Source organism: Odocoileus virginianus, chromosome 19, assembly GCF_023699985.2.
Source record: "Odocoileus virginianus isolate 20LAN1187 ecotype Illinois chromosome 19, Ovbor_1.2, whole genome shotgun sequence".
Lineage (NCBI taxonomy): Eukaryota > Metazoa > Chordata > Mammalia > Artiodactyla > Cervidae > Odocoileus > Odocoileus virginianus.
The window spans coordinates 22,113,639-22,126,948 of record NC_069692.1 but is presented as its reverse complement, the minus strand read 5'-3'; the positions used below and the strand labels follow the sequence as shown (position 1 = coordinate 22,126,948).

The following is a 13,310-nucleotide window of genomic DNA, read 5'->3' as shown; positions in this document are numbered from 1 at the left end:
TGCCATATTTAGATTTCACATATAAGTGATATCATATGGTAGTTGTCTTTCTCTTTCTGACTTACTTCACTTGGTAAGATAATCTCTAGTTGCATTCATGTTGCTGCAAATGGCATTATTTAGTTCTTTTTTATGGCTGAGTAGTATTCCATTGCAGAAAGAAACAGCAACCTACTCCAGTAATTTTGCTTGGAAAATTCCATGGATAGAGGAGCGTGGTAGGATATAGTCCATGGTGTCGCAGAGTCACATACTACTGAGCACACATACACAGTATTCCACTGTATGTATATACCACATCTTCTTTATCCATTCATCTGTCAATGGACATTTAGGTTTTTTCCATGTTTTCACTATTGTGAATAGTGTTGCTATGAATACTGGGGTGCATGAATCTTTTTGAATTGTGATTTTCTCCAGGTATATGCCAAGGAGTGGGATTGCTGAGTCATACGGTAGTTCCATTGCTAGTTTTTTGAGGCATCTTCATACTGCTTTCCACAGTGGCTGTACTAGTTTATATTTCCACCAACACTGTGGGAGGGTTCCCTTTTCTCCACACCCTATCCAGCATTTGTTATCTGTAAACTTTTTAATAATGGCCATTCTGACCAGTGTTAACTGATAGCTCATGGCAGTTTTATTTGCATTTCTCTAATAATTAGTGGTGTTGAGTATCTTTTTCATGTGCCTCTTGGCCTTTTGTATTTCTTCTTTGGAGAAATTTCCATTTTTCCATTGGGTTGTTCCAAGTGTGGACATATTTTCTGATGAACACTTTCATTTATACTTGTCACTCTGGAGTTTCACAGTCGGGGATGTTGTGATTCTGAAGAAACATTGTGGCACTTCCGAAATGGAAAGGAACACAGAATGAAACTTTAGGAGGGGAAAAAGTAAAAGCCTCATTTTGTAATCTGAGTAAAAAATGAGCTGAAGTTACTTAAGAAATGGTAATTGAAATTGGAATTGAAATTTTTGTTATGTTATGATATCACAGAAATCATTACAAAAGCCTACACTTGAATGACATATCTTAAAACTTTTTAAGTTCATCCTAACATCCTGTCTCACTCCCTGGACTCTTTTCTAATTTAGTGGAAAAGAAGAATGAAACCCATTTTCTCCACATACCTTGCTACAGGGGAAGACATAGGTCTAGCGACAGAAGAGCATCTCATTTGAACATCCTCTTAAAGTATGAACTTTAAAACAAAATCAATTTCCCTTCAAAATCCATCAACTTTAATACAGTATGACTATCTGGGGTTAACCATTCTTGTCTTCACAAGGACAGGTAGTTATACAGCTCGGCGCAAAAGCAATATTTTAAAGTACGTAAGGAAGAAGGGTGAAAAAGATTGGTATTACCTAGATCTCTCAGAGCAGTTTTTCCATTACAGAATCTGAGATAGGACCCCTTCTGGAAGCTCGTCTATCTGAGCTGCCTTATGGGAACACAGCTAACACCCTGAAGTAACAACCAAGCTTCAAAACCATGTGCAAACAGCACTGCCTGATAAACTCATCGGTAGTAGTTGGAAACAATATGCTTCAAGTTAACGGGTTTCTGTCACACGCCAAATATAGAATTAGACAGAAATGAATAAAATTAGCTTTGAAACAAAGATATTCTCACAGAGAGATGGACAATTTGAACAGAAGAAAATTTAGAAACTAATAATTAGTGAAAAATGACATAATTAGCATTTTTCAGCATGCTTCAGTATCCATTTCACATATGCACGAAATAAAAGTCTCTTAATACTTAAAAAAAAGAGAGAAAGTCTTGGGAAGGTGGAACTTTGGTTTATCAGAGACTCTAAACAGACAGAATCTCATATTCATCTGATAAAGATTTTTATTATTCTGTTATCCTTTCGCATTGGGAGTAGGAAGACAAAATAAATAATGTAATCACTAGTTGTATGGCTATTATTTGCACACATCAAAATGATTAAACTTTGTGGTTATTTTTGGTTTTGTATAAGGACTGAAATTTTGGTGTTTTTGTTTTTTTAAAGCCATACTATAGTTCTTACAGTGAAATGTGATACTAAAACACTTATGGTGAGTGGGGGAGACATCTACGAGCAGATGATCACAATGCAGACACAAGAATGGAGGGGAGCGGAGGAGGCTATTTTAGTTGAGAAATAACAAAGGCCCACACTGAAGAAGTTGTAGAGGAACGGAAAAGGAGGAAGATAGTTAAAAATATTCCAAAGGTAAAATGGGCCAGACCCTGTGGCTGACAAGATGTGAGGGTGGGAAAAATTCAAGGATAAGGATGAGTCCCAGTAACTTTCTTAAATTCTGCTTAAAGAATTTATTTTGTGTTACACTCATAATTTTGTTGTGCCAGATAATCATGTTTCTGTTTTTAAACAAAAATGCTACCCTGACCATTATTATTCTAAGAAAGATTGGCTAAGAGATTGCTCCAATGGTGCAAAATGGTGTTAATAAGTATAATTCACTTTTATTTAGGAAATTTGATGACAACTTACTGAAAGGTAGCAATGACTGAAAATCAGGATGGAGAACCTAATTTAAGTTGGGTTAGCTGATAACATAACAGAAGTAATGAATTTGCTCATAGCTGCTTCCTGTTTCTGACACTGCTTTTAGAGGCACATGTCTTCCTATCAGAAAATGACCATTCATAGCAATGGTGTGAGCGCATGTGTCACTCAGGGTAGAAGTGTGAGCACCACCAGTTCTAAATTTGGAGGTGTGGGCATGCACAAATCCTGGCCCCATAAGGTGTCTTCTTTGGCAAGCTCCGGCCAAGCCTGGGAAATTTTTTCACCTCTTTGTAATTGTAAGACCTTAGCTTGAATTAGACTCCCTATCTCTGCAGCTGCTGACCAGTCAGGCTGTGAGATTTGCTAATCAGGCCCTTCCAAAATCACACATATCCTTACAAGAAACATGGTTCTGCGTTGCTTTGGGATTTTTCGTACTCTCTGTATAAAAGAAGTTATACACAAGAATCATGCCTTGTTTGCTCAGTTGCAAGAGAAATACATCCAACATAGGCGGACAGAAGCACGGAGAACAACTGTGTTCTTCTTAGTCAATACACAAGCTAAACAACTGCGACAGTTTCAACTTGATTTTAGTTGTACACACTTATATTAGCAAATGACAGTGGCAAAAAATGTGCAGATAATTTCAAAAATAAAGATTTAAAGGTATCAATATTTTTAAAACTGTTTACCAACTGTCTCTTCTTCATGTTGTGTTAATACATGCCCCAAGTGCATTTGCATTTAGTGTCCACCGTACCTCGTGGTCCCGCTGCCTGGCTGCCGTGGCCCTGTTCATGTCCTCAGCATCCCTGACATGGTTAAGGGCCTGGTCAAGTGATTCCTGGAGGTCTGACAACTTGGCGTTATAGTCGTCCAGCTGCTCCAGGACCACAGGAAACAGAGAGCGGGTGTCATTGTACTGCCTCTGCAAACTCTCAGCCTGGCTCAGCACTGGGAAGAAAGGCACACAGAAACTCAATCTGGGCTCCTCCCTTCTCCTCCCACCCCAGCCCACAGAAGCAAAGATGCAAATTTGGCGGGTGATGTCTTTAGCAACAGCGATTGAAGCTGTTGGTCACAAAAATGGCCCCATTATTTGAAGCTTTAAATACTATTTTGTAGGATTTGGACCATCCTAGACCACCATCAGCTAAAATGGGAGTTGATTAGTTTTCCTGTCAAGATGATGCTTTATGTGGAAATGATGTCATTCAACTAGGTTTATTATTACCCAGATTATTAATAGTTTTACCATACAAATGAAACTTGGATATATTACAGTTTTACTATTAGAGATATCTCCAATTATTTTGTCTATTATTGGCAAATGTACAACCACTCATCTTCTGTATTCTCTCCAGGCAGCTACTTTAGTTGGCTCCTTTATTTAGGTCAAACTTAATCATTATTCTGGAATCATTATTCCAGAATCTTTATTCTGGAAAATTAAATGGCAATGAGATATTCTTAAACTTTGCCCGTGTCTTAATTTTCTAATCAAAGTTACATGCATTGCTTCTGTACCTTGATTCTATTTTTTCTCCAGGGACTAACAGTCTGTCTTACTGAGGTTTTGAATTTACTTTCATCATGAGCAGAAGATACAAGTTCATGGCTGAGTAGAGAAAGTGGCTGAAAAAATGCCTTTACTCGGTGAAAGGCTGCTAAGTGGGAGATGTATTTGGTTCCCTTTCCCCAGAGCAGTTTTGTTAAATCCCCAAAGAGGCAAAGCATCTGGCTGTGACATGAGAGCTCCAGCCTTCCTGACAGCTGACTTCATCTGGACTCAGAAACTGGCCTGAGATTCTGCCTTATTTCTTACTGTTTCTAAGACCTTGTAAGTCTGGTATCACAATATACCTTTATGCCAAAAATACTCCTCTATTAAAATATTCATAATAAGTTTTAACAGAAGTTGATAGTGACAACTGTAGGAAAATGATCTAATGTAGGTGTTCTTAACACTTTCTGTATCATGGGCCCCTTTACAACCTGGCAAAGCCTTCAGATCCCTTCTTATATGTTTTTAAATGTACAAGATAAAATATGTAGAATTAAAAAGATGTATAAAAATTGGTAATATAATAATACATGTGCTTCCTTATCAGCGTGTTAACTAATAAGATTTAGAGGTGAAACCAATAACTACTAAAATTCTTGAATTATTGATGAATTTTACATTGTGAAATAACAGTGACAACTAAAATATGATACACAAACCGTAGCCTCTTTTGTTGACTGTGTAGATTTAAATGGACACAATTTTTTGTAACTCTTCCTATTAAGAGTGTTGTCTTTTTCCTCACTCTTGAATCTGGGCTGGTTTTGACCAACAGAGGGCTTCTCTCATACCTCAGTTGGTAAAGAATCCACCTGCAATGCAGGAAAGCCCAGTTCAATTCCTGGGTTGGGAAGATCCCCTGGAGAAGGGAAAGGCTACCCACTCCAGTATTCTGGCCTGGAGAAGTCCATGGACTGTATGGTCCGTGGACTTGCAAAGAGTTGGACATGACTGATCGACTTTCACTTTCACTTTGACCAATGGAATGACTATGACATTGCTGAGTTCCAAGGCCAGGGCTTGAGAGACCTTGTACTTTCCATTCCTGCCCTACCAGAAGGCTTCTGCCATATGAACAAGCTCAGTGAGCTTCCCAGAGAATAAAACCCCACATGGAGGGAGATGCCCAGTCATCCCAGCTAAGACCCCAGACATGTGAGTGAACTCCACCACATGGAGCAGAGATGACCAGTCTAGGTTGAGTCCAACCCAAATTGCCAACCTATGAAATCATGAACAAATAAATGCTTATTGTTTTCATGTTTAGGGTAGACTGTGAGATAGTAATTGATAACTGATATAGTGACCAAGTCATAAATTCACTAATACTACTATGGTTTGTAATTTACATTAATCATTAAAGGAAAGGTTAAATTTCCAGTGAGGTTTCAAAGTCATTAAAAGTCACTCACGGACGTCAGAACATGAATGTTGCTGGGCTTCCTTACATTTTTACTGCCTTCTCAATAAGACTTCTCTTATTGAAGTTCTAGGAATTGCTTCCCTTAGCTTTCCTTCCCCCGTTTTTTTCACCAGCTGCTACATTCCTATTTTTTCTCCTCAGGAGTAAAATCTTGTAGATTCCTTGTAGAACCTCAGCAGTTTCTCAAAAGCTGAAGGTTGGCTCTGGGTTTAAAATTCCTGGTCTATATATATAGCGTCAAGTTGTCCTGAAGAACTCCCTGAGGCCACTTTAAATGCTCAGTGATTGAATATTGGGAATTGGTTGCTTTGACCAAACTCTGCCCTGTGACTGGGCGTCCTCTCCTGGCCCCACAAGGGAAGCAGATGTGTGCTGGCTTCTAGAAGTTGGATATACCTACATTCATGGGCTTCGTCTGCCTCCTCGTCCACAAGTTCCCGCTGGGCGAGGAACGGCTGACGGCGTCGGATCTCCTCCAGCATCTTCTGTGCCAACACCAGCTTCTCAGAGATTTCCTCAGAGCTAAGTTCCTGCTCTTCCCCATAATACAGCATCTTGCTGCTGATCTCTGAAAGGAAGGGCACGGTGAGAGAAGGCAGGAGGGAGAGGTGATGGGGAGCCTGACAGTGACGTCACTGAAAACAGGAACCGTGAGGGCAACGGGCAGGGCTGATCCTAAAACGGAGACAGAGATCCTATGAAAAGACAGCGTGGTGATGGTCATGCTGTGAATACTGGTGTCAGCCCTGGAGTTCACCATATACTCCAGGGAGAGATTAAACCAAAGGAAGTCACTCTTCTTTGCTTTTCATTTGGTGACTTCAGAACAGGAGTGGAATTAATACAAAGTTTGCTCTGATTTCAGTTGAGTCTGATTTTACCATGATTCAAAAATGTTAATATGTAAGAAACACAAAATTTAGTGTCTTTGATCAATCTTTTATATAATAAAATACATAATTTTGAGAAATGTTCTGATGTATCACCTGTCACACACTGGAGATATTCATTGTAATTTAGCCAAGGATTTTACCTAAGCTCTAAGCCAAAATGAGTGTATACTGATGGCTGTTCAAGTGAGTCTTTCAGATTGTTGTACAGACTAGATATAATACAGAGGTTTCTCATAGCAGGATGTGAGCTTTTGCTCATTAATATATAAATTTTTTTTGCAACTGCTGTTTGCCTTCTGTGGTATGACTGCCTGGCAAGACTGTTCTGTTCTGACTCTGGGTCATTCTCAGCCTACATCCATAAGTAGCATTCATTTCAGAACCAGAGGGTCTGCTAATGCTTAGAGGCATTAGATGGGTTGTCTGAATACTGGCAGAGCTGACCAGGCCTCTGGCTCCCTCTTCCTACTATATATGATCAGATAAAAGTTATGTAATTGCCACCTTGTCCTACGGCAGCTCCAGGAGGAAGCATTTTATCTTCCTGGCATAAATGAAATTGTCTGTCTGTGGTTTACTATGATCAATGTGGTTGGCCAGACAAGATGGGTAAACAACACTGGTCTCACATAAATCATACCAGGATAAGGGCTTGTATTTTATGTGGATAATAGCTTGAAGGTCACCAGTAGTTACTTTAGAGATGGCTGGGAATAAGGAGTGGCACACCATTGGTGCTGGGCAGCATCCCTGAATTCTGAAGCAAGGAGATAAATGGGGGAGAGGCTTTCAGTGCTGTAAATATCACTGATAGGAGTTTTAGAGAAACTAAGGTATGCTTAAACAAAACTCAAGCAGGAATTAAATACTCATTTCTCAAGTAAAGTCTAAAATATTAACCCTTGAAATAAACTAAACATATATTTTTTCCTTAGATCTAGCATTGGCAATGCTGAATTTCTTGGCGTTTTGATGCAGATATTATATTTACAATCTGGCTTATTTTATTTTAGCCATGTCTGGTCTACATCAGAAAAAGGAAATACAGAGAATAACATTTATGCTTTTGGTCTTTGAAGGCTGTTCATACATTATTTTAAAAAGGTAGAAACTGATGGAAATTACTGTTTTTTCTATTTACATTTCTTTTGTTTTTTTTCCTTCTTATCCTATGTCCTAAGGGTCAAATAAGAAGGCTTAGATTCCTTCCAAATGAAATACCCTAGAATCAAAATTTGAGTTAGACAGCAAAGGTGAACTGTTTTTTTTTTCTTCCTGAATGGCTAAGATCTAGGATGCTAGCTTTATCTGCTGCCGAGAGGGACATTTATTTCTTAATTAGATGAGATCAGGTAATCTAGGTTTAATCTTACTTTTTGAACAAGTCAATTTTAACTATAAAATATTATAGGGAAAGAACATTTTATTGGTAGATGCAAAAGCATGAAATAGTGAGGATGGGACCAGGGGATGTTTGAAATGCATACCATTTGTTTTTATTATGTATTATGGGCACCGAAGGAAATACAGCAAATGATTAATCTTGGCTCAATACATCCCTTGTCCTGACTATGCTCCCTCTGCCTCAGGATAAAGATATGAATCTTCCACTGTGGGACCCTTCACTGTCACTGTGCCCTTGAGATGTACTTGTAGTTGTCATCCAGCTCTTAATATATAGGATAATAAAAACTATGGAAACCCACAAACACTGTATCTTAGCAGACTGTAACCCAAGTAAATTCTCTTTATCTTAGAACCAAAGCAATAGCCTGTTTTCTGTCGGTAAACTGAAGGTTTGCTTTCAGCGTGCTATTAAGATAGTCTTCAAAGTGCAGTCTGCATTTATGAGAAGCTGGAATATAAGCAAGTAAACCGTCAAGAAGAAAGGTAAAATCTGTCAATTTTATGTTTTAAGGCAAAGAACTCTCCCACACCCCCTGTTGGTTTTTCTTCTGGACTGGGGACCAGAGCATGCACCTGCCTGGTTCTAAGGACAGGATCAGAGAGACAGCGCAGGATGACCTGGATTATTTGGACAGTTCACTGCCACTCTAAAGGCAGAATTTCCACTGCGAATAACTGAGAAAAATGTGACTCCTACTCAACTCTTGCATTTTAGAGACAACATAGCATGTAATTTTCTCTACTGGAAAGGTATATTGGCATTTCTCTTCTGTGAAATGCGTGGAAAGGGAATGATTTTTTACATACATTCTTTTTTTTTTTCCTTTTGGTTGCACTGCCTGAGTCCTAACCACTGGACTGTCAGGAAATTTCCTCTACTCTCCACATTTATTATTGAAAATGTACTGAAAATAGTAATGAAAAATTACTATTGAGATGAGTACTCAAAAGTCCCAGACAAACAAATGTGAAAGAAGATTTTACATGAGTTTGAAATGGTAACACTCTAACAACAGGTCCTGGCACACAATAAACACTAACAGTAGCCATTCCTTTTATTGTTGTTAATAACAACAGTGATTCCTTGACATGGAGCTGAGCCAGTAGAGAGTATATTTACCTTGGATTTTATCCCTCATATTGTGGGCTTGCTCTGCAAGCTGAGTTGCGTGGTTAATGGTATCCATGCTTTCCTTCTGAGCCAACTGGACCTTTCTTGAAGCTTGGCTTTCCTATAAATAATCCGTATAAACACCAGATTAATTTTACAAGAAGGAAAGGCTGTGTATGCACATGTGGGGGTGGGTGAGCATAATGTATTCTGTAAACATAAATTTCCCTGACATGCGAAAGTTCTGTAACATATAAAATGGACTCAGGCAAGAAGACGGATGTGATGACCAGCTTTAGAATTACAGATGCTATTTCTATTCCTAAGCCATCAGTCACAGTTCAATCCAAACCACCCATCTTTCATAAGTAATCTACCCTTTGAATTTTTACTGTATGTCAAGATGCCAGACTAGGGAATTATCCATGTCTGCTGATCAGTTTGACATTGTGCTGACTGAAATGCTTAAGGGTTCAAAGGGAAACATGTTGAGAAAGCAGGCAGATCTCAAAATGTTCCATGCATCCAGTGGCTTCTGGGAGGTCCAGCCACTGCTGCAACTAAATTACCACAGAGATTGGAAGAATTATGCTCACTAGGCTAACGCTATTTTCAGTGCTGCTTCCAAATTCCCATCAACACTGAAGGCACTTGTGTACAAATAATTACTTAAGCAGCTTTGGCTCAGAGTGAATGAAGTTCTTCTCTGAGAAGCTGATTTCATTCTTTCAACTCTGTTTCAGAACTCACACATAGGGTCTGTCAAGATGAAATCCCAACTCAAATGTGGCTCCTGAGGAAAGGATGTGTGGGTGTGCACGTGTACATGTGTATTTCTCTCTGTGTGTATAAAGACAGAAGATAAAGTAAAGTGAAAGTGTAGTCACTTGGTTGCGTCCAACTCTTTGTGACCCCACGGACTATAGTGCGCCAGGCACCTCTGTCCATGGAATTCTCTAGGCAAGCATACTGGAATTCTCTAGGCAAGAATACTGGAGTGGAAGGCCATTTCCTTCTCCAAGGGATTTTCCTGACTCAGCGATCGAACTTGGGTCTCACACATTGCAGCAGATTCTTGACTGTCTGAGCCACAAGGGAAGCACATCTTGAAAAATGGTTCAAGGTCAGGACACCAGCCTAGATGCACAGCATGGGGATGCGTACTTACTCTGGCATCAGGAAGACGGATTCATGGGTTATATTTAAGAGGCGGGACATTTCCTCAGTCTGACATTTGATCAAGCGCCCACTTGCCTTGCCCAGTGTCTTTCTGGTTCAGCTCTGTGACAAACGAGCTGTACCTGACTGGACTGCCAGGTGACCTGCTACACAGAATGCTGGCTGGTAGGCCCCCAGAACAGGAGAGTGGCTGTTCCAAATCTCTCTCCTTTCACCTCTTGTTCCAGCAGGAGGATTAGGCCATGATTTTACCTGGAATGTTTTTATGCAACCCACTCCAGTAGTCTCGTCTGGGAAATCCCAGGGACTGAGGAGCCCAGCACTACAGGCCGTGGGGTCACAAAGAGTTGGATGCAACTGAGTGACTAAACAACGACCACAAGCATAACCCAAGCCACTGGCCCTTCAAGGAGGAGAATGTAGAAATGGCATCCCAGCAAACACATGCCCCAGGAGCTTTTCATTGGCATTGTGTCCAAAATCCCTCCAAACAAAGCTCCCGGTGCTGCAGACTGCAGCTCCTTCGCTGAAATGCATGCTCTCTGAATGGACACAGCAATCTGAGTCACGTGTTCTTTTCCCACAATTTCATCTCCCTCCTGCCCTGTTATAATGCTTTCTGGAAACACAAGCTTTGTGGTCACTTTAAAATTAGATGATGCAGAAAATAAGATGAATCTTATTCTTGATGTCATCCCTTCCTGCTTTTAAAAAACAGGGACACAGACCTATAAAACATTAAAAAAAATTTTAAGAAGTTGATTTTTGGTCCAGTTTAAATTTAGTTATATTTACAAAGTACAACAAGCATATTTTTGACTTTGGCTTCATCCTTCAAGGGAAAAGGTTTATTATTATTACTGTGTTCATTTATTTCTTGATATGGAAACTCTGAATTCACTGAAGTAATGAAAGACAGCTAGAGGATAACTCAAAGACAAGCTCTTTTGACCAACACCAGAGGGCGCTTAGATATACATATTTTAAAAAAGACAGCAGCAAAGAGGAACATCTGTTTCTTTAAACTGCAAAATTACTGGATATAATATATAGTGATTCCTTATTTGAAAGTTCTACAGTTTTCGTTAACTTTGATTATGGGAGGAAAATAATGACGTGGGCACATGGTAAAACAGCTGCATCCTGGTCTAAGGAAAACTGTATTAAAAAGTTAGCTCACAACTGTAAGCTGGTTGATGTTTAGCATTACAAATGGATTAATCATTTACTCACATCAACAGTGAATTCTGACACACATTTGATGTAAAAGGTGGCAAGAATTTCATTTACTATACAGGGCATAAAGTATAGTATACCTAGAATACTATTCTATTTAGTGAGGATGATAATCATTATCTAGGATGATAATCATTTATTTCAACATGACACTTTTGAGAGTGAAAGGGGATCTTTTAATAATAACTCTAAGAGAAGCATTAAAGAGAGGCAGTACTGGACAAAATGGCAGTAGGAATACTGGTGTGCCACTTCACAATTTGTACGGTAATGTCTACTTGTGTGGGTTTAACTATCTCCTAAACATTGAAATACTTTTCCAGCCTTGATCTCTTCTCTTGAGCTACAGACTCAAATCTCTGGCATCCACTGGTACTTCACCTGAAGAGGTACAGAGAATCCATTCTGAATTATCAGTCTTGGCCATCTATCTTAACAAGTCTAATAGCTTACATCTTTGCAGCTCTTCATATTCAACTGGTTGGTCACTGGATCACTTTTATTTCACTTGCCATTCTGGCCTCTCTTCTTGTTCCCCACCACTAGTTTTAGTTTATCCTGGTTCACTGCAATTTCCTTTCCAATGAATACAAGGTAGCAACTGACTGCTCTTGTTTGGATTACTGTGACAATCTACTAACTGGTGTCCCTGTCTTCAGTCTTAAACTCACCAATTTATCATCCCCACTGCAGAGGAAGGTTTCTGAAACTTCACACCTAATCAGCTCATAGTTGTAGGTAAATGCTCCAATATCTTCCCAAGTCCATAGGATGAGCATGGTGGGCAAAGTTCTTCACAATTTAGCCTCTGAGAACCTCTTCAGCATTGTCTTCTGCTCCTTGCTTTATAGTTAATCTTTTGCAATGCCAAGGCTTAAGTTCTACAGTCTTGTGGTCAACTGTAATTGAAACATATTTTGACTTTTTGTCCTGTCTTTTTATCAGGATTGGAGATGAGGCTTTTGATGTACGGAAGTGACCTACTTTCCTTCCAACCCTAAAGGTCTTCATACGTGCTGAAGGAGTAAGGATGAGATGGAGGAGATGGAGAACTGTAGGGAACAGTGTGGCACCCTCCTGACCCAGCTCTTGGGAGACTGGGCTCTAGATCCAGATGGCAAAGGGCAGCAGTGAGATTGGGACAGGGTCACTATCTTCACTTCTGCTTGTAGCCTAGTCCACTCTGGCTCTGAGCATGGTGCCTTTGGGAACATGGGAGAATGGAATCTTGACAGAGACTTTGGTATTTCATTACAGACATGATCAGCAAAATCGAGGCAAAATCGAGGCTTTTTTGAGCAGCAGCTCTTTGGGAACACAAATGCATGGGCATCCTTTAGGGGTTTCCCAAAAGTTGCTGTTTTTCAGTCACTCAGTCATGTCTGACTCTTTTCAACCCCATGGACTGCACCACGCCAGGCTTCCTTGTCCTTCATCATCTCCTAAAGCTTGCTCAAACTCATATCCATCGAGTCAGTGATGCCATCCAACTATCTCATCCTCTGTAGTCCCTTTCTTCTCCCGCCTTGAATACTTCCCAGCATCAGGGTCTTTTCTAATGAGTCAGTTTTTCGCATCCGGTGGCCAAAGGATTGGCACTTCAGCTTCAGGATCAGTCCTTCCAATGAAAATTCAGGACTGATTTCTTTTAGGATTGCCTGGTTTGATCTCCTTGCTGTCCAAAGGACTCTCAAGAGTCTTCTCCAACACCATAGTTCAAAAGCATCAATTCTTCAGTGCTCAGCCTTCTTTATGGTCCAACTCTTACATCCATACATGACTACTGGAAAAATCACAGCTTTGACTATATGGACTATATGGTCCATATGCCGACAGAGGACTATATGGTCCTCTGTCAGCAAAGTGATGTCTCTGCTCTTTAATACACTGTCTAGGTTGGTCATAGCTTTTCTTCTAAGGAGCAAGTGTCTTTTAACTTCATGGCTGTAGTCACCATCTGCAGTGA

At 39.9% G+C, this 13,310-nt stretch overlaps 1 protein-coding gene across 3 annotated transcripts in view; it reads right to left on the bottom strand.

Annotated features, from left to right (window-relative positions):
* LAMA4 (laminin subunit alpha 4) overlaps positions 1-13,310 on the bottom strand; it is a 139,658-nt gene that overhangs the window by 54,790 nt on the left and 71,558 nt on the right. For all 3 annotated transcript variants that reach the window (XM_070449937.1, XM_070449935.1, XM_070449936.1), the window contains exons 10-12: positions 8,939-9,050; positions 5,919-6,086; positions 3,292-3,485 (exon numbers count right to left, since the gene is read on the bottom strand). In XM_070449937.1, coding sequence (XP_070306038.1) covers positions 3,292-3,485; positions 5,919-6,086; positions 8,939-9,050 — 474 coding nt within the window. The remainder of the gene's footprint in view (positions 1-3,291; positions 3,486-5,918; positions 6,087-8,938; positions 9,051-13,310) is intronic.